Consider the following 22,207-nt stretch of genomic DNA (forward strand, 5'->3'; position numbering starts at 1 on the left):
ATAAATGTTATGTGACGTAATTAATATTTATGTGCTCTTCCCCAACACACAGTTTTAAGATTTAAATTTGTCAACCACGAGCAACTATATTTTCAAGTTTTGTTCACTAAAACAGTAACACTTTACAATAAGTTTCCAGTTGTTAACATCAGTTAACTACAGTTAACATGAACTAACAATGAAAAATACTAGCAATGAAAAAAAATTATTAAAATCAAAAGTTTATCTAGTAATGTTATTTAATGGTCCAATGAACTGTTAATGAGTAGTACTTTTATTAATTAACATTAATGTTGTAACAAATGCATTTCTCATTGTTAATATTAGTTAATGCATTAATTAACGTTAACTAATGAACCTTATTGTAAAGTGTTACCACTAAAACTAAAATTACAACTGTTAAATAATTGTTGTTGCTGACTGAAATAAAATAATAAAAAATATTAAATAAATTAAAGCTGCAGTCCGCAACCTTTTTGTGTTCAAAATTTACAAAATGTATGTAATAAGCGAGAAACACCATGAATCCATTTTCCAAACCGTGTTTTTGGCTTGTCCTGAATCACTACGGTACACCTATAATAAGTGTTTATATTCGGACTATTTAGACTGGTTCGGGTAGGTACAGCTGCGGAGTAGCCTGGTACTCGTGTGATTCGTCATAGACATAAACAGAGAGAAGTAGCTCCGGCTACAATGTTCTTCCCCAACACGCACGCAGTTCTGTTTATTAACCGCTAGAGCGCCAAAAGTTACGGACTGCAGCTTTAAATAAACTTTTAAAAACTTTTCAACATTTAAACATTAGAAATGTTGAATTGGCAAGTAACTGAAATAAAAGTTGAAGTTGAAGTACTAAAAAGACTAAAATTAAAACGGAAATAAAATAAATGAAAGCTAAATAGAAATACAAAAACAACAAAAAGATGTTAAAATAATAAAAACAGACACACTTTATTTTAAGGGCCAATTCTCGCTATTACCAAACCATAACTGTGATTTTGCTTCAATAAACTCCTAATTTTCTGCTTATTAATAGTTAGTAAGATAGCTGTTAAGTTTAGGTGTTGGGTAGGATATATGGTCATGCAGAATATGTGCTACATAAATACTAAAGCGTTACCATAAAAACTAATAAAAATTACAACATCCAAAATGACTAAAATGTAAACAAAATAAATAAATAAAAGCTACTTCAACATAATAAACACTATAATAATAATAATAATTCTAAATTATCAATGCCTGTTGCATTATAGCTCTTGTTAAGGTTGGTTGCAGTTTTGTGCTGTGTTGAGAAATGTAGGCTGGAAGTGTTGTTGGTACTTGACTAAGTTTAATGGCCTCTGATTTTGGCTCATGACTTCATTGTTTCATACTAAAGCAGTAAGACTAACTATATCCCTCATCCGTATGTCTCTCACACTGCCTCTGCCTTTAACCTCTGGATACTAATAACACTCTAGCAGTCTGATTATTATAATGACGCGTTCCAAAAAGTCTGGAACAGTTTGAAATCATTTTTAAAAATGTTTTCCTTTTTCTTTTTATTAATTAATTTATTATTATACATTTCAGTTGTGAATGTTTTATATATTTGCTTGATTCTTTTCATATGTTTTATTGTGTTGTTCTGTCTTATTTGTTGGTTTCATTACGTTAATGTTGTGTTGTGTTTTTTATGTTCTGTTGTGTTTTGGCTTCTTTTTAGGTTTTGTTTTATTTCACAATGTTCCCGTCGAGGTTGTGGCGAGATAAGAATGACTCTGGTCACACTAGACTGAACTGGACCAAGAATTTGAGGCCGACCCCACCTGCAGCTGCCAAGCCATCTAGCCAATCGTACGATAGCTCGTTTTAGACAGGCCGGATTCTTATTGGTTGCTGTAGAAGAATGGTTCTCTATCTAACCCGGTCTACAGTGGGGAACGGTGTGACCTGGTCTCTTGCTTTTGCTGAGTGGAATAAGTGAGTGAATCCATCAGTGGGTTTGTAAGCTGCTAGAATCTGTGTCAGTGGGCAAATGAACCCACGTTGCTTTAAGACAGAAGCACAGATCGCACCCAAATGGAGTCGCTCATAAATGAATCATGCCAGATGGGCCTTTTTTCACCCTGTTCACACATTTAATGACCAGATAGCAAAATGACAGCTGAACCATAAAGATTCGCACGCACTGAAAACACACGCATATGTGCGAAACGAGACAGTGTGCTCATTTTAACAAAACACTGATATGTACGGGACACAGCGTCTTCTTCTACCTTTCATATCTGTGTATGGTAAAAATGCAGATAAAACACTTTTAATATATTTTTTGATTGTGCATAGTTGTTGGCCTGTTAGTATACACACTATTACTAAAATAATATCAGATGACACTCAGGTTGTTCATTTCATTTGAGGCAGGAAATCGGAACTACCAATTAAATAGAGGATATTCTTAAAGGATAGTTCACCCAAAAATGAAATTTGTTCAAAATTTACTCACCCTGAGGGCATTCAAGAAGTAGATGAGTTTGTTTCTTCATCGGATTTGAAGAAATTTAGCATTACATCACATGCTCACCAATGGGTCCTCTGCAGTGAATGGGTGCCATCAGAATGAGAGTCCAAACAGCTGATAAAAACGTCACAATAATCCACTAGTAATCCACACCACTCCAGTCCATCAGTTAACATCTTAAGCAAAAAGCTGCATGTTTGTAAGAAACAAATCCATCATTAAGACATTTTGAACTTCAAATCAGTCATCTATGTATAATATTGCTTTCTTCGGTGAAGAAGTTGTTGGAGAGAAATCTGCACAGATCAAGCACAGTTATAAGTGAAAACAGTTCAAAATGCTCTAAACAAATATGTTGATGGATTTTGATGTAAGAGGAAAACAGAGGACGGACTTTTTCACTGGAGGAAGCGTTATTATGGTTTATCAATTCATATTTTGGCCAGAAGCAGGGGTGTGAAGTAACGAATTACAAATACTCACGTTACAGTAATTAAGTAGTTTTTGTCAGTAATTGTACTTTTTCGAAGGTAGTTTAAAAATGGTGTACTTTTACTTTTACTTGAGTACATTTTAAGTGATGTATCGGTACTATTTTCCTCCGTTTGTGGTCTTTACATGCTTATTTGAATTTTATTTTTATCCATCAACGTGATTAGATAGTAATCGGTCTCGTGACTTTCATCAAATCAAATTGTGGATAGAAAAGTGCCTCGTCTCTCTCTCGCGTGCGTTCTGCAGCAGTCACTTGGATAAGTCGTTGTTGCTTGTTGAACTTGTTGGCTTTTGATGAGTTTGAGCGCATGATGCACACTGTTTAAAAAGTGTGTTGGAAACACTGTAAAACGATTTGAAATAACGTACTCAAATTGAGGACCAATCTGCACCTTATTGATGACCCGTGGTGTTAATATACTGCATCTGTGTCAACGCGTGATGTAATAAAACTGCAGCTAGTTAATAAACTTTTTTTAAAATTCATTTTATACAATCTGCCTTCATTTAGCAAGTGCACTCGCGCATGAACAATTTTCAAGTTCAACACTTTTTATTCCATTCAGTTGTGGATGCTGCTGATTCCGCCGCGGCTCAGCAGTTTCCCCAGAAATACTTCGCTATTTAATGAATTTTTCCTTACTAATTGTATTATCAGCATAACAATTCGAGTAAATGTGTAAAAGGTATGGCATGATGCCATCCTTCTAGAACAAAATGTGCATTTATGTTAAAATTGTAACATAAATTATCAATTTTAGTTATTCTTATTTCTTTATTGCAAAACACTAAAACTGGCACCGTTTTGGAGAGAAATGGGCTCTCATTTTAACCCATATCATGGTGTATGATGCTGAACTATGAGTTTCTAATGTTTGTATACACTGTTCTAAACATTAATATTTTATGTGCAACAACAACAGCATGCTGTCTCAGTGGCCTTGCACATGATTTTAAATCTATTTTTCAAACTTTATGATTTAAATGGGGATGATTGTACTGAGAATAACTTTCATCTTTTCTTCAACTGAATACTGTTTCCGTGCTGTTTTGATGTATTTTAAAGAGTTGGCAGTCAAAATTAAAACTGCTGGATGATAGATATTCTTCATTCTTTATGACAAACAAGATAATGTGAATTACAGAATGTACAACATTTTTTAAATGCATAAATTGCAGTGTACAGCGTTTATTATGAGGGGGAAGAATCCACAACTCAGTACTCACAACTCAATACTCATGAGTACTTTTAAACAGTCTACTCTTTTACTCTTACTCAAGTAGTTTTTTGGAAGGTAATGGTACTTTTACTTGAGTATATTTTTTCAGTACTCTTTCCACCACTGGCCAGAAGTGACAGTTTAAAGTTAAAATGCATTAATGATGGATTTGTTTCTTACAAACACGCAGATTTTCGCTTCAATAGACGTTAATTGATAGACTAGAGTGGAGTGTAGTGGATTTCTTGTGAATTATTGTGATGTTTTTATCAGCTGTTTGGACTCTCATTCTGACGGCACCCATTCACTGCAGAGCATCCACTGGTGAACGAGTGATGTAATGCTACATTTCTCTTAATCTGTTCTGATGAAGAAACAAACTCATCTACATCTTAGACGGCCTTAGGGTGACTACATTTTCTGCATTTTTTGGGGCGGGGGGGTCAACTATTCTTTTAATGTCAGCATGAAATCACTGTTGCTTTGATTTACTTTAACAATACATTTTCGGCATAAACGATTAATAGGTCAAGAAAAAAATGTCCATCACCAAATCCTTTTATTTTATATGGGAACTTTTTCACAGTCAAATCTCATTTAATTCAGAAATGCATCACATTATGGAAGTAAAATGGGGACAAATAATGTTTCATGTTGATTTTAACTGAAAAGAACTGTATTTGCATTTTGCATAATTGTTTCATCATTGGGTTTTATGAAAATTGTACATATTGTTTATCAGTACAAACAAAAGTTTAGACTCACTAACTTAAGTGTAAACTGTAGTTCATTTTAACTGGACATGCAAAGCTGCTTTGATGTAGTCATACTTTTTTTTCTTAAAATGATTTTCTGTTTGTCTTTGTTTGATTTACTGTGTTTTGTACATTGACTTGTTAGATTATAGATTATAGATATAACAACTCCAAATTCATAAGGAATGTAAATTATGGTATATTGTTATCTCTTCAAAAAGAGATTGCAAATCAAATTTAAAGTGTCTGATTTATCAAGATCTCATGAAAATGAACAAGAGATGGTGCTGCATTTAATAAAATGCGTTACTTCACATAACACACTGCTGCTGCACTTATAATGGCTTTAGTCGGCCAGACAGAAACGCTGTTCGACACGCATAAAAACAACCCGTCTCATGTCCCAAAGTGAGGTGGAAGAATTTCCTCTTTTGCCCCCTCTCCTCCTCTCTGTCTCTCTCCGTGTGTGTCTCTCACACAAACACAGATGTGAAGAATGGGAGGAGTAATGCAGCATGATATCTCAGACATCTGAGCACAGAAGCAGTGATTTGCTTAAACGCAGAAACTGGAAGGTAAATTTGGCAGCGTTTCTGCAAAGACCATTAGACATCTTGGAATGTTCAAGTTCCCTCGGAAAAGCGAAAAGCTCTTTTGAAATGAGGTTTTTGTCCTATTCAGTTCATTGTGAGCGGTAATTTGTACAAGGCTTGACAATAACACAACCAGCCTCACCACAGTAGGCCAGTTAGTTGGTGGCTTAGAGCCGTATTTATTGGTTTGTCAGGAAAAGAGATCAGTGTTATAGATCTGGGAAGTTCATCTGTGTATGTTGTAAGTGGTAAGGCAGAAAATCACTGTTGCTCATGTTTAGGCTAAATGTATTAAACTGTAAGTCCTGTGCTGTTGGCTCTACAGACGATCATACCTCTTATGACTTGTGGAGGAAAGGTATGTTATTGATTTTTGATGGACTCTTTTGACTGGATACTAAGCAGTATTGGGAAAACTACTTTAAAAATGTATTCTTTAGGGGGGGAAAAAAGTACTTACAAAATGTGTACACTACACTGACATGACCTAAAGGGCAATATCTTTTCAAATGCATAACAAGCCTTGATATAGGTTATAATATATTCTGACCCTTTTTTGCTTGGATTTCGTACAAAAACAAATGAACAATCAAACTTAAGGTGATATGTTTCGACATAATAAAACATAGTAATGAGCAGTCAAATGACCAATTAAACAAATGCTACACCACTAATTAGGGCTGCAAGATTTGGGGGAAAAAATCTAAATGCAATTTTTCGGATTAAAAATTATGATGCCTATTTAAAATGCAGTGTTTGTTTGTTGAGTTTCAGGTTTCTTTGCTTGTTTGTACACTGCAAAAGAAATTTCGTAAAATTTACGTTAAAAAAAACGGCAGCTGTGGTTGCCAGAATTTTACCATAAAAAATACGGTAGCAACATTTTAGGTTTTACAGATTTAAGTTCATTTACATTTAAATCCCATAATTTCATTAACTGATATAATGTTAATATACCAACCTATTGAGGGACTGAAATCTGTTTTGTACCTTTGTAATACACTGATAACCACCAAAAGCAGGTGGTGATGAGAAACTCACGTGATGAACCAAAGCCTATCACAAGCAGATTTAAATATTAACATATATAGAAGGTGCACAGTGTCATTCACACAAACACTAAACACCATCATGGTACACGCATGAAACTGAAATAATGCAATAAGCATTAATTTAACAATATTAGATGTACCATACAACCCTAATGTACACAACTGATAAGAAAAACCTTTTATTTTGGCGGAAAGCTGTAGAGAATCCTTATAGCTTCTTCTTTAATTTTTAACTACAGGTTTATAAGCACTTCTCATTACAAGTTTGAGAAGGTGGTTTGTGCACGTTGCAGTCCTAAATGCACATTATAAGCGACCCAAACTCAGATCAGACGGAGTTACTGAAAACAATGGATCATGAGCTGCTCATGTGTAAAAGAACACAATGCCACGCTGTGCTCTGAAACAGTATGTTTATTTGAAGCCTGATCTCATGACGAAAACGTACCTATAAGCTATAAGTCTAATGCTCCGTGATGTTTTAAAATAACGTACCATCTCCATGTTTGTACCTAAAGGGTCCATTTTGGTACCTTAAAGGTACATATTTGAACCTAACAGGTACAAAAGTGTACCTTTTGAAAAGGTACTGCCCCAGTGACAGCTTTTGTACCTTTATTTCTGAGAGTGAAGGATTCCACTGAAACTGCTGCGATATGTACTTATTAGTACATATTTCGTGTCTTGCAAAAAGGTTCCCACAGGTATGTTTTTGTCATGAGATCAGGTTGTTTATTTGATAACCACGATTTTGGTTTTATTTCAAGCAATTGTTAAGCCTTACTGCTAATCATTGGAAAATAGCTAGTTACTGCAATGTTTCCTTAGCAACTAACTGAAATAAAAATTTTATTTATTTTATTCAAGTTTTTTTTAGATATTTTATTTCAGTTAATATTTATTGTATTTCAAGTAACCAAATGTTTGTTAACTGTTATAACTGCTTTAGACCTGCAGCTTCACACCGAAGAGCCAGAAAAATATGAATGTTGAAATGAGTGAGAATTGTGACAGCAGATTTTTGAAGTGTGTTTATGGGACATTTATCTTTGAATCCAATCTCCTGTATTTTGATTTCAGTCATATAATGTGTTGTATTATGTATAAACCTGTTAGGCAGCCCATTAGCCAATCCCTGATGTCTTGCATGGCAGTTTTATTTAGGTGGTTGCCGTCCTCCCTTCTGTTCACAACATCTGTTCTCTCAATATGATTTCTCCCTCCATTCCTGAGAGCCACAGTCCCTCCACTGACCCTGTGAAAACGCCCGTTTTATGACAAATGTTTTCTTTTCTTTACCCTGAAAATATCCAAGGGGTTTCGTGTTGATTTAGAAGTTGAGACAAATCTCTCAACAACTCCGAAAAAGAGGAGACGTGAAAGAGTCTCCGAAAAATTCTCTAATCTAACTTTTCACCTTTGGACTATGCGGTTACCTTCGAAGCGGTGAAGACGCTGAGTGATGCGCTCCAGTTTAAACAACACTCAAGGTGACGACACATGCTTAGAAAAGAAAATCATTAGGACTGTCACTTTAACAAGCTTGGCGTAGGGATTCTGCTGTAACATTCCTCTTATTTTCTGTTTGGACGGAAGGATTGTTGATGATTTTAGCAAAGTTTGCTTTCAGATTACCCTGTTGAATTTCTGACCATCTGTGTTTTCATTGGACGTGTTCGTTCAAAGCGAAATGCTCATGAGGGAATGCTGGGCTATGTTTGGAAAAGCATACTACCATACGCCGCTTGCTATTAACTCTCTACTATGTAGACTGCTTATAGTTTTATGGATGAGTTTGGGGTTAGTAAGATTTTATTTTTATTTTAAATAAATAAATTAATTTATCTATTTACTTTTATTTTTATTTTAATACTTTTTAAGCTTTACAGTCATCAAAGAATCCTGAAAGAAATTTATCACGGTTTCCACAAAAATTAAGCAGCACAACTGTTTTCAACTTTGATAATAATCAGAAATGTTTCTTGAGCAGCAAGTCAGCATATTAGAATGATTTCTGAAGGATCATATGACACTGAAGAAGTAATGATGCTGAACATTCAGTTTTACATCACAGCAATAAATTACATTTTAAAATGTATTGCAATGGAAAACAGCTATTTTAGATTGTAATAATATTTCACAGTATAACAGATTTTACTGGATTTTTCACAGCCTTGGTGAGCATAAGAGACAAAAACTTTTAAAAATCATACCGATCCCAAATATTTGAATGGTAGTGTACATTTGCCAACATGTGCGTCCCACAATGAAATGCATCTGACTTTAACAAATTAAACCAGTGTCACAAATTAACCAGACGTAATATCAGCAACATATCAGTATCACTTGCTGTATTAAACATGCAGTGTGAAAAGGTCCTGTGACAGCACATATACTTCATAGTGTTTCTCTTATTGTTTTTTTTAGAACAAATGAGGTATATACTATGCAGTATGTAGTCTGCTAGTATTTCATTCTAAACACAGTCCAGGTGTTAAATATGAGTAAAATCTAATAGCAAATATATTTTTAGCTTTCTTAATTCAGTTGAATGGGGTTTAGGATAGATTTTCACCTCAGACCAGTGAAAAATGTGAATGCAGCACATGAGAAAGAAAGAGAGAGAGTTTTCCATTGTCACTTGAACTTCCTGTGACCTTGGGGTCTTCAGAAGGAAAAGGGGCTGGAGTTTTACTGTCACACGAGAGGGTGAGAGCGTTTTCAGTCTTTAAAAATAGCATCAGGCATTAAAAGCGAGAAAAACAATCAATCTCTGTTATTTTTGGGAATATGATATTTTCCTCTATGTTCTGGCCTGAATGTGTCTCTGAGAGCGTTCGGTGCTGGGGTCCCATTCAGGACTGCTGTGTAACCGAAATCCAATCCTGAAAACAATCCATCCGCTGCTGTCCTCTCTCAGCGCTCTTTCCTTCCCCCCTCATCCATCATTCCATCTATCCATCCATCCGTCTATCTATCTCTTCTCATTAACTCCTCTGATCGATAGATCACTTCCTCTCTGCTAGCAAGAAGAAAATAAGAGTTTAAGAGTGTGCAGTGGCCGGGTTTCCTTACCGGATACACACACACACACAGAGCTCTCGATTCAGTCTGAGGATCTGTGTGTATTTTGGTCGATCCAACGAATGTGTATCCTTATTCAAAACTGTGGCATTTTATGTACTATATATTTTTAAATGTATAATGTAAATATTTAATAGTTAACATTAATGTAAATAAAGGCCTTTCTGAAGTAAATCAATTTGTTTGTGTAAAAATATCCATATTAAAAACTTTATAAACGATAAGCTTCCGATAACTGTTGTATGCGCGTTCACTAAAGAGTAGCGTAAGCTCCGGTGAGAAGTGAAGAGTGCGGAAGTGCAGAGGAGAGAGCAAAACAAAACTCAGATCATGAATTAGAAGTGCAAATCTGCAAAACGAGGATTTTTAAAGAAAAATGTTAGAGGATTTAGAAATATGCCAACAGGAGACTGGTTAAGTGTAAACAAGTTTTGTAAACAAAAGTTGTTTCTTGCGAGACTAGCATATTCTCACCGGATCTTACACTACATCTACATCCTTCGTCATCTGCTGGAGCACCACTCTCTCGAGAACATGCGTATGACAGTGCAAGCAAGAGATTACGGTTTATAAAGTTTTAAATATGGATATTTTTCTCACAAAAATGCATCGCTTTGCTTCAGAAGGCCTTTATTAACCCCCCCAGAGCCATGTGGAGCACTTTTTATGAAGGATGGATGCACTTTATTGGACTTCAAAATCTTACACCCCATTCACCGCCATTATAAGGCTTGGAAGAGCCAGGACATTTTGTAATATAACTCTGATTATATTCATCTGAAAGAAGAAATTCATATACCTAGGATGGCTTGAGGGTGAGTAAATTTCATTTTTGGGTAAACTATCACTTTAAGGAGCTAAGAGAAGAGCAATATTTTTTTATGAAATTATCAAACCAAGCAGCACTCTGTCGGTCAACGCAGCACATTCGCATAAAAAGTCAATGCAAATTTTTTCTTCAGTGCAGATTTCTATTGAAATGAGAGTTTGTCTCAAAAATTCATAGAGCGACGGTAAACGTGAGCGCACCTTTAAGCAAACAATACATCTCGTTTATGACTGAATCAGTCAGTGTGGACAGATTTAGCACTTCCTTCACAAAAAATGAATCCCCAGTCACTTAAAGAAAGTAGGTGGCTTTACTGGACCACAGCCTGTCTTTTTAACAACATAAAGGCTTTGTATCCCAAATACTTTCCTTTCGCCTATTCCACAGTGACTGACAATCTGGAGGTTTAGTCACAGTGAACAAAAGTGAAAAAAGATGTTTTGATGCCTCATGTTTTGGGAGAAAACAAAATGTAAAGGCCTTGTACCACAGGCTCGTCGGCCTCATTATATCCTACTGAAAAGAATGCCATCAACATTTCGTGTGTGTTTATTAGTTTTGAGGTAATGTCTTTTATATTCCCAGCATGAATGTGTCTTCATGACTTTTGTCCACAATAGAGCGCTGCAGGGAAAAAACCCGAAAGACTAATTCTCCATGGGTTCATAATGAAATATATTGTTTCTCTATATACAATTAACAACTATAATTTGTAAGTTTTTTATTTCCCCATTATTTTTAATTTGATTCATTTGCAATGCTTTATGCTTTATTGTAGTTCTTTCCCTCACTAAAGCCATTAATTACACAGTCTTGTACCTTTGTCTTTTTGTTTGATTTTCAGATATTTTTTTGCTTCAAATAAAAGTTTGTAGTGTTGTGATTCACCATATTTGGCTGGTTTGGTTTATGGCTTATAATGCTTTAACAAAGACTTTTTTAAAATCCCTATGGGAAAAATGAATGGGAAAAATAATTTAGCGCCACTGAAAAAGTGGGTGGGCACTTATGCATACAAACTAAAGTATACTTTGGGCTAAAGGCTGTTTTATTTAAAAAAAAAAAAAAATGCAATAAGACTTGTCCCAAGGTTTCAATGAATCAGCTCAGTAAAGAAAACTGTTTGTCAAGCCATTTAATGGGGCATTTAATAACATAAGTGCATATTTCTTATAAGAACTGAAGCAGTGTTACAAAGTTGATCGCTTTAACCCAGTGTAATTGTATTAGATGTATTATCATGTTTGACTAGGACAATTGTGAGTTTAGATTCAAAGACAGCATCATGTAAATGACTGAGTGTCATGTATCTCAAGAGACCTTCAACATTCAATTAGCCCTTGAGCTGCAGAGAGGATCAATAGCTCGGCCTGAGAGTCGTCCGGCCTCGGGCTCATGCGCTGTAATGTCAGGACCCCGGTCACTTGGTCACTCCTGATTGTCTCGTCTTTCGTCTGCTGCCTCTCTCTCATTATTTTGCCCTCTTCACCCTCACCAGACTGACCCCTGTCGCTTAACTCCATTTGCAATGATTTTTGCAATGAAACAAGTACTTAAACCAAAGGTCAATCAATCAAACGCATGTAATGCCTCTGTGTGTCGATAAAAATATTTAAATATAGACATTAAAATTATTTCAATTATATAAATGTGTGTATATATATATATATATATATATATACATGTGTAAACCTTCAGTAACTGTTGATTCTGGAAATCTGGACAAAAATATTTCAAACCTGAAAGACTTTGGGTGCGTAATGCAGGGCTTCCAAAACGCAACCAAACACATTTGATTATGTGTTATAATATTAATATTTACTTCAAATATCTCTAAGAAAGTATATATTTTAATAATTTAACACATTCGCATGTTTACAGTTCTCTGTTGTCAGTTTATGGTCACATTGTAATGCAAGTAATTATGCAGGTAAACAAATTAAAAAACACAAAACAAAACAAAACAAAATCATTGAAATGTTCTATTGCCATTGGTCTGTATAAGCCCTGTTGAAACACTGCTCAGCCAATCAAATTGAAGAACCAGAACTGTCTTGTTGGCAATGGGTGCATCATTTGCTCCATTACTGCAGCGATCAGTATCTTCTCCAGCTCAGATGATGTCATAATGGCTGTAAAAACGGTGTTGACGTCCTCTAAAAATTGGTCATTATTTTCACAGACACTTTTGCCAGTAACAAGACGCTTGGGTTTTCTAGTAAATGCTTTAAGCTGTCGCGTGCCATCAGAGGGGTCATCGCAATATGGCCGATCTCCAATTTCCTGTTTTATTCTCTCAGATATCACTGAGGCTAACGTACCTACAGCTGCTATATCATTCAACAAGCCACTGTCTGTTTCAACCAAACGTTCTTTTACTTGCTGATGAATAACGCAGTTGAAGAAGTGCAGCTGGCAATCTAAGAGGGAAGAATGAAGGAGATTTCAAGGTTCATGTGATTTACTCAAGTAAGACTTGATCACTTGGTCTCAGAAGAACAATCAGATTTTAGGTCTTGGGCTGGAATTAGGGGCTTCAACAATATTTTTATCAACCAGTCAGTATTTTCACTGATTTAAGGGCTTGATTATAATTAGGATTAATGATGGATATACTCGGTCATGTGTTTTTGCTTCATGCAAAGAACAAGTGTAAATGGCAACCAAGATGCATTCGACGTGAGTAGCTTTCGAACTCAGGAGGTGATCTGAGATGCAAACAAAACGTTACTCAATCTATCCAATAATTCAAGCTATTTCTTCTGCAGAATACAAAAGAAGATATTTTGAAGAATTAGTTTTGCCCATGCAATGAGAGTCCATGCACGAGGCTTGAAACAACATTGACTTACATTGTATGTACACAAAACACCAGAGACATCTTCTTTTGTGTTTTACAGAAGAACTAAAGTCAACTAGGATCATCATGAGGGTGAATAAAAGATGAAAGAATTGAATTTTTTGATGAACTATCCTTTTAGGACAGTATAACGCTTCTGTATGTCTGTTCCTCAGCCTCGTTTTCATTTGCTTCAGATTAAATGTGGCATCTGACAGCTGAGGTACACGGGGTTACAATATTATAGCTTGATCAGATTTTGTTGCAGCATGATCTCCTTCTTCTGCTCGTTTAACTCGGGTTACTGTTGTGCAACTTAACATGTACAAGTAGATGTTCCAAAATCAACATCCTGTGTTGTTCCTGGAATAGCATTCCTATAAACCAATCATGTGCACTGATTTTATGGATGGAGTTATGATTGGTAGATGTCCTGTTTGTGTACAAAGACGGCCAAACCACTGAACCTAAGGCAAGCCACTACAGACAAAACCATTGTTTTTTCAGGCACTGGTCAGTTTTGACATTTTCAGCTTTGCTTCCATTACTTTTCTTCTTTTCTTTTAGACTAGTGGAAAGAAAACATCCAAAATACACATTTAAGTGTTTATTTTATTACACTTTGTCTATTTGCATTTGTAGATTTCAATTATAATATATATATTTATCAGAAAAGTGCTTTGTTAATATATCATTTTCTTGATTTATATAACATTTAAATTGAAACTGTATATATATGTTTGGAAGAAAATGAAGTACAGTCTCAATAAAAATAATTTTTAAAAATGCCTTTTTTCCCCTCAAGTATATTTTCCTGGGAATAATTCATGATAGATGTGTTGTTAAACATTCCGTACTTCATGTAGGATGGAATAACTACACCCTTGATGGCAATACTTTTGAACATTTTTGATGTTTCTTTGGCACTTTCAAGAAGTTTATATGTGCACTGCGTGTTTCTTTTAGTTGGTTCCCTGTGTTTTATTCCAATTACAACAGAAAACAGATTTAAAACTTTGATTGATTCTGGCTGGCTGAACACTTTCTGTCATTTTGAAGCTCTTGTCTGTAGTATTTATTAGGTTATGTTCCCTTATGCTTTAATGACAGCACCATTTGAGCTCCACGGACTTTGTGTTAATCCTGATGATCGTGTTCTCTAGCATGATTTGAGAATGAGCCAAAGAGCATCTTGTGCTTTAAAGGAATCAAGAACATCTGTACAAAAGACTTCATATTTCTTCAATGTCTCACATTTACTTATTTGATTAGTGACCAGGAAATAGCACAGAATGGCATATTCTTTTTATGTCATGAAGTTTACTTGTTTTAAATTAGCATTCAGAATCCTAAACCTTTCTATTTATGTCCAGTCCCACATTTTCAGTGTGTTCTCAGACTTTTGGACTCCACTGTACAAATATCCTGTCAGACAGGAAGCCCCCCACTGTTTCCCTTTATGTATGAACATTTTTCCTTTCTGATTCTGCCAAATCATTTGACTTTAAACTGGAACTGTGTCAGTCTTTTCAAATCGGCATGCTGTTCCTAAGAGACCTTGCTTTGATGTTTTTAATTAAATTTGTTAATGGTTTTTATCGATATTTTTGTTGTTTAATTTTTAATAAAAATGTGGCCAAGGGATTGTTTTTTGTGGCACTGAATATTACATTTTCCTTGCAAAACATGGGGACAGGATGGGGCAAAAATGCTGATACGGATACAAATTGCATTTTAATAGCAGTATACTCTTGCCAGGGAAGAAATGTTTTATAAACAGCCTTTAAATACAATGGTTCTGAGTGCAAGTCTTTGTCTTTGACACAGGTCCTTCCTCAGTCATCAGTAATGACGATGACTCTGCCAGTCCTCTTCATCATGTGTCCAACGGCTCTAATACACCCTCGTCCTCTGACATGAACGCGGACGCCGTCATCATTGGCATGACCAAGATTCCCGTCATAGAGAACCCGCAGTACTTCCGCAGCACCAACAGTCTGCTCAAATCTGATACATGTGAGTCTGTCTCTCTCTGTTTCTACATTTGTGTCTTATGAAACGATGTTATCTTAGTGACTACAAAAAGATGAAGAAATAGCTGTCTAAAATATGTTCCAGTAATAATAAATTATATACAGTATATTATACATATATACTATGGTCAAATCTTTGGAATAAGTAGATTTTTTTAATTAGGCAAAATACAGTAAAAAAACAGTAATATTGTGAAATATTACTACAATTTAAAAGAACTGTTTTCTATGTGAATATATTTTAAAATGTAATTTATTCCTGTGATGTAAAGCTGAATTTTCAGCAGCATTACTCCAGTTTTCAGACATCATAATAATATGCTGATTTGCTGCTCAAGAAACATTTCTGATAATTATGAATGTTAAAAACAGTTGTTCTGCTTAATACTAATATTTTCATTGCAAAAGTTGAATGATTTCTAAATCAGCATATTAGAAAGATCACATGACACTGAAGTAATGATGGTGAAAATTCAGCTTTAACATCACAGGAATAAATTACATTTATAATAGAAAACAGTTGTAATAATATTTCACAGTATTGTAGTTTTAACTGTATATTTAATCAAATAAATGCTGCTTTGACACACACACACACACACACACACACACACACACACACACACACATAAATGAAGCCTGTGTTTGGAACCATTTTTAAGAACTTTTTCTTTGTTTTTATGTCCCTCTATGTATGTAAACATAATGTAGCAGGCAATAAATAATTTACAATTTAAATAATATACATACATTATAGTAATAAGCATGACTTTTTTCACATTCTGGTAATGGGAAGTTGGGTAGAAAGTGTGCTAGGCATCATTTTCTTCCAGCAAAATATAATTTCTAATTTATTTATTTATTTTAAAACTGGGAGTGATATATTCAGACATTTATTGGACAGGTTTATTCATTTGTGAACGCATCTGCATACACAAACACACAGCATATTAAATATTTATTTTATATCCCTCTTCACTTGCCTCTCATTTTTCTGTTCACTGTGTGCTTTCCTCCTCACTCTGGTTACTTTTAATATAGGGTTATGGTGTACAGTGAGTTACTGTAGATCGATGCAGCCTCATCATCTAGCTCTTGCTAATGTAATCAGCTGACTGGCTAGTTTTTCTTCAAAAGCATTTCTTAATCACATTAAGGATAAATCTCTAAGAGCGCAGTGTCTGTTCAAAATCTTCTCTCTCACTCTCTCTCTTTATCTCTCTCTCTCCTCCAGCACACTAAGCGCCTGATTAATCTCGTCTTATCTCTGTACTGTCCTCACTCTCTTAAGGGACGCCTGGGATGAGAAACATCTCTTTTCCACCATATCTGAAATAATCTCTTGTACACCTTTTATTAAATTATGTCCAGTGTCCGGAATTACACGTGTCTCGTGTATCTCATAAATGAAGCTCTCAGACACCCATTGTGAAGTAAAAACATTAGGGTGTCTATAGAACACAAAACAAGATATTTAGAAGAATGTTTCAGCTGTCCAAACAATGCAAGTCAATGGGGGCCAAAAGTTTCAAGCACAAAAAAAAGATCCTAAAAGTAGTGTAAAAGTAACAATATCCAGCAGTTTAATCCAAGAGTTTGGAAGTGTTACGATCACTTTGTATCACCTTTGAATCAAATATGGTGACATGTCAATAATGTCAATGTTTGATGTCATTGAAGTGTCGCCATATTTGATTTGAGCTATGAAGTGATTGATTTGATTTGATTTGATTTGAGTTAAATTTCTTAAATTTTAAGTGAAATATGAGTCTCTACTTAACCAGCTGATGAGTTAAATCAGGTGTGTTTGATTAGGTAAACCAGTGGTTCCCAATCCTGGTCCTTGAGAACCTCCAGCACTGCACATTTTAGATTTCTCCTTAAACAAACACACCTTATTCAACTCATCAGCTCATTAGTAAAGACTCACCCAAGACCTCCTCATATGTGTCAAATAAGAGAGACATAAAAAATGTGTGATGTTGGGGGTTCTCCAGAACCAGGATTGGGATCCACCGAGGTAGACAACTCAGTTATAACTCCCATGCTTTGAAAGAGAAACCTCAAACTAGGATCTCCAACCCTGCTCCTGAAGAGCTACAGTCCTGCAGACTTCAGCTCCAACCCTGCTTCAACACACCAGCCTGTAATTATCAAGCAACCCTGAACACCTTGATTAGCTGCTTCTGGTGTGCTTGATTGGAGCTGAAATCTGTAGAATGGTAGCTCTTGGGAGCAAGGTTGGAGACTCATGCTCTAAACCAGGGGTCACCAAACTTATTCCTGGAGGGCCGGTGTCCTGCAGAGCTTAGCTCCAACCCTAATCAAACACACCTAAACCAGCTAATCAAGGTCTTGCTTGGTATACTTGACATATCCATGCAGGTGTGTTGAGGCAAGTTGGAGCTAAACTCTGCAGGACACCAGCCCTCCAGGACCAGGTGTTTGTTAATGCCGTTTCGACAGAAATACACCAGAGCAGTCCAGCACTTGAGGCTGGTCATATCCCTGAGTTTGCTTTGCTGAGTCATATCATTGAGGCTGCTCTACTCTGTGAGATTCCTGCATTAGCCATTGCAGAATTACCTGTACCTGAGGACCTTGTTCAAGTTTCCTGTTTGAAAAAATGTTCCTGATTCTCCTGTTACTGAGACCATTACTGAGTTTCATATATTTTCAGGCATCTTAAGTTGACTTCCTTATGTTTCCTCACTTCAACACCCCACTGAGTCTCCAGCTTTCAAAGTCTTCAAGTCTTGGGTCTCCAGCCTGTGACACACAATTTCAAGCTCCACAGTCACGACCTAGATCAACCATGTTTAGCTTCAATCCCATTATACTATTTTGGGATTGAAGGTTACAGAGTTGAAGGGCAGTGCAAAATGACCTTAAATGGATAGTTCATTCCACATTTTTCTCATTATTTACCCACTCTCATGTTGTTCCAGATGTGTATGCTCTTATTTTAACTGTGTAACATGAAAGTAGATATTAGAACCAAGTGCTCTCCAAAAAATGCCGGGTTAAAAACAGTCCAATTTGGGTAATCTTGCCAACCCAACGATGAGTCAAAAAAGGGACGAACTCAGCACTGGGTTGTGCTGACCCAGCTGCATTGCGTTGAATGTTTGACCCTGCACACTAGTTGTTGTTTTTTTTAATCAGTTTTTGTTTAGAATATATTATACTACTGGGTTCAGATGAACCCAAAAAGGTTGGAAATTAACACACTCTACAGTAACAGCAAAGGAATTAAAATGTATTGATAAGCAAGAGCACCCAGAAATGAGCAGAAATATATACATAAGTAAAAACAATGTGTACAAAAGTGCAGAGATGAATGGCAAATCAACAGTTACACAGCTCATACAGTTAAATGAAATTGTCTTTTAAACATTACACTGAACATTTTTGAAGAAAAATGTATGTTTAAGACAAAATTTGACCAGTAATTTATTTTTATTTTTCTTACGTCAATGGTAAAACTATAAAAATCCTTTTTTACCCTCTCCTTTTAAAGCATTTTTAGTCACTTTTCTCAAGTGCCATTACGTGCCATTATGAATTCAAGTGATTCAGGTTTGAGAGAAAACACTTAAAAAAAACATGCTTCTCGCTGCAGGCATTTTAAAAGTTCTCTCTCCACTCTGCCTCTATTACTTTTCTTATTTTCCACACATATTCCTGTCATGAGCACCACGAACATGAATAGGCAAAGCAGTATCAGCACACTCGCAACACACCGCTATTGGGTTGGTGATTATGAATGATAATCAACCCAAATTGAATCAAGTCAACAGCTTCTTACCCAAAAGTCTCAACTCTTGCTTGGTTTGTTTTTTAGAGTGTAGTCGATTTTGTTGTTTGACAACTGGTCCTATTGCACTACTCTGAGCAAACCAGCATGGGAGGCCTCTTCTGGACAGAGGTCTGAGGTTTACCTGTACAACTCTTAGCAGCTGGCCTCAATAACTCTCACTCCCACCAGGGTCATGGCACCAATACAGGTCACTGCACCAATGTAACTGGTCCTACACACACTACTCTGAGCAGGATCAAAACCAATGTCAACCGGCATTGGAGGCAGGTTTGCTAACAAGTACTTTAAAGACCATAGCGTCTAGTGTCAGTTCCTAGTGTGCCTCTTGAGGACAGGGGAGTGAGGTTTACCTGTGCAGCTCTTACTAACTCACTCTCTCCCACCTGGGTCATGGCACCAATGCGGGTCACGGCACCAGTCCAGGTCACGGCACCAATGTCTAACAAATGACTAAGAGTATCCTATTCAATATATAGCTCCAGAGAATGACCAATATATGACAAAATATGTTCTTTCTTGTGAATTATTTTCATAAGAATAACAGAAATGTGTAATTTTATTGCATTCTTTCAACAGTTGTTCAGCACATTAAGAGGCATAACATTGTACTGAAAAGGGAACTTGGAGAAGGAGCGTTTGGGAAAGTGTTTCTGGCCGAATGCTACAACCTGTCCACAGACCAGGAGAAGATCTTAGTGGCTGTTAAGGTTGGCTGTTAAATTTAGTGTTAATGTTGGCATACTTAACTTAAGGTTGTCAGTATACTCAGTGTACTTGTACACATTTTGTGTTTATAGACTTTGAAAGAGGCCAGTGAGAATGCCAGGAAGGACTTCCATCGTGAGGCAGAGTTGTTGACCAATCTGCAGCATGAACACATCGTCACATTCTACGGCGTGTGTGTGGAGAGCGATCCCCTTATTATGGTGTTTGAGTACATGAAACACGGTGACCTCAACAAGTTCCTTAGGTACAGTTGCCTGAACTTGTCTGTGTGTATGTTTGTATTGGAATCTAATAGTGCTTAGTCACATCTTTTCTATAATTGCTTTGTCCTTGTAAGTCAATAATTACACATAATTTTTCATGTATAAAAATCTAATGCAAAGGAAATCAGCCAGTCAAAGCATAGGAATTTCATTCCTGCTAGTTAAGCAAGTTTGAACTTGTAATTGGTAAACACATTCTCTTTGAAACCCAAATGATCTACCAGGGTGCTTGTGGCCAGTCTCTGACTCTAAGATGAATGTTTGTGAATTGTGGTCTGGTTGAGTTCATTACTTTTTGCCTGTCCACCCGTAGGGCTCATGGTCCTGATGCAGTCCTGATGGCTGATGGACAGGTGCAGCAGCAGGCAGAGCTCACTCAGTCTCAGATGCTGCATATTGCGCAACAGATCGCCGCAGGCATGGTGTATCTGGCTTCCCAGCACTTTGTTCACAGAGACCTGGCCACACGAAACTGCCTAGTCGGGGAGAATCTCCTTGTGAAGATCGGAGACTTTGGGATGTCCCGAGACGTCTACAGTACGGATTACTATAGGGTAAGTTTTGCTTTCTAGTTTAACTGTGTTTTTGACCCAAAAATGTTTTTGGATTCTTAAGTTACACATGATAAATAATATATATATATATGCAAGATTATATCAGTATTGGGAAGCCTTTTGCTGCCCGCAGACTCAGATTTATTAATCCATTCTGTTACAGTTTCATTAGTCGGAAATTAATGCTGACTTCACAAGGACACTTAAAGGCGGTATTCAAGTCCTTTTCCCAGTATATGTATAAATCAATATGCTTCTCATGTTCTTTCCTATACACTGTCTACTGATCACTAAATACCAGCTATTCGAACACGTTGACCCTACCGGCTCTCTTCCTGTATGATGTCAGCAGAATTTCTGTGTGTGTGTGTGTGTGTGTGTCCTGATTCACTACCGTCAGTTAGTCTCTCCCAGATTAGGAGTCAGGGAGGAAAGTGGCGTGGGAACAGGAAAGAGGGGTTACTATGGCAACAGCAAAGAAAAAGAATAGAGCGCTTGCGCTGTCAGACAAAAACTGAAAAAGTCATTAAAGATCTCTCATTAGCATTCACCTCCATATTCAGCATGAGGGCCTACTGAGAAGGAGAGGGGCCTAAGTTAGGGATACCAGTAAAAACAAACCGAAAGATACAGAAATATAATGGCTAGAGAGAATAAAATCAAGAAACCAAACCACACACTTTGGAATATATAGCGTTTGAAGATACACTGACAACTTAATTTATTCTTTGATAGCATGATGTTCTTTTATTGTGTTCCATTCATGCATTCAGTGTGAATCATCTATCCAGTGACTGAATATGTGTTGAATGATATTTATAAATGCAGAGATGTGCGATTAGATAACTCTCTTCACCGAAGTTCATTTGAGTTCATTTATCTCTGAATACTGATGAATATCATGACACATCTCCATTATATGAGCCTCCATTCAGATTCAAATGCAGATTAGTGGATTTGTGTGTGTGTGTGTGTACACGTTTTTGTGACATATGAGGACACAAATTTGTCTAATGATATGGGTATGACATAGGTATTACAAGGAGAAGGTGACTTATGAGGACATTACCCCATGTCCCCATATTTCAAAAGGCTTATAAATCATACAGGAAGAGTTTTTTTTTGAGAAAGTAAAAATGCACAAAGTTTTCTGTAAGGGGTAGGTTTAGGTGTAGGGTTGGTGTAGGGCGATAGAAAATACGGTTTGTACAGGATAAAAACCATTACGCCTATGGAATGTCCCCACAATTCACAAAAACAAATGTGTCTGTGTGTGCATGTGCACTATGTGTACACCATTGATTAGGCCTATAGAACATCAGTTTCCATAGAAACAGCTGGTCAGGCAAAGGCTGATGGGTGGAGTTCTGTTGTGAAAGCATGTTGTATAACCACAGAACTTCTTATGAAGCCACATTAATGCATTATAACCCATATT

The 22,207-nt window shown here is 36.3% G+C and overlaps 1 protein-coding gene across 4 annotated transcripts in view; it reads left to right on the forward strand.

Moving 5' to 3' along the window:
* ntrk2a (neurotrophic tyrosine kinase, receptor, type 2a) overlaps nucleotides 1-22,207 on the forward strand; it is a 52,435-nt gene that overhangs the window by 21,285 nt on the left and 8,943 nt on the right. For all 4 annotated transcript variants that reach the window (XM_058785495.1, XM_058785494.1, XM_058785493.1 and 1 more), the window contains 4 exons: nucleotides 15,201-15,389; nucleotides 19,803-19,933; nucleotides 20,024-20,196; nucleotides 20,529-20,769. In XM_058785495.1, the coding sequence (XP_058641478.1) occupies nucleotides 15,201-15,389; nucleotides 19,803-19,933; nucleotides 20,024-20,196; nucleotides 20,529-20,769 (734 nt within the window). The remainder of the gene's footprint in view (nucleotides 1-15,200; nucleotides 15,390-19,802; nucleotides 19,934-20,023; nucleotides 20,197-20,528; nucleotides 20,770-22,207) is intronic.

This window comes from Onychostoma macrolepis, chromosome 08 (assembly GCF_012432095.1).
Source record: "Onychostoma macrolepis isolate SWU-2019 chromosome 08, ASM1243209v1, whole genome shotgun sequence".
NCBI classification, from domain to species: domain Eukaryota; kingdom Metazoa; phylum Chordata; class Actinopteri; order Cypriniformes; family Cyprinidae; genus Onychostoma; species Onychostoma macrolepis.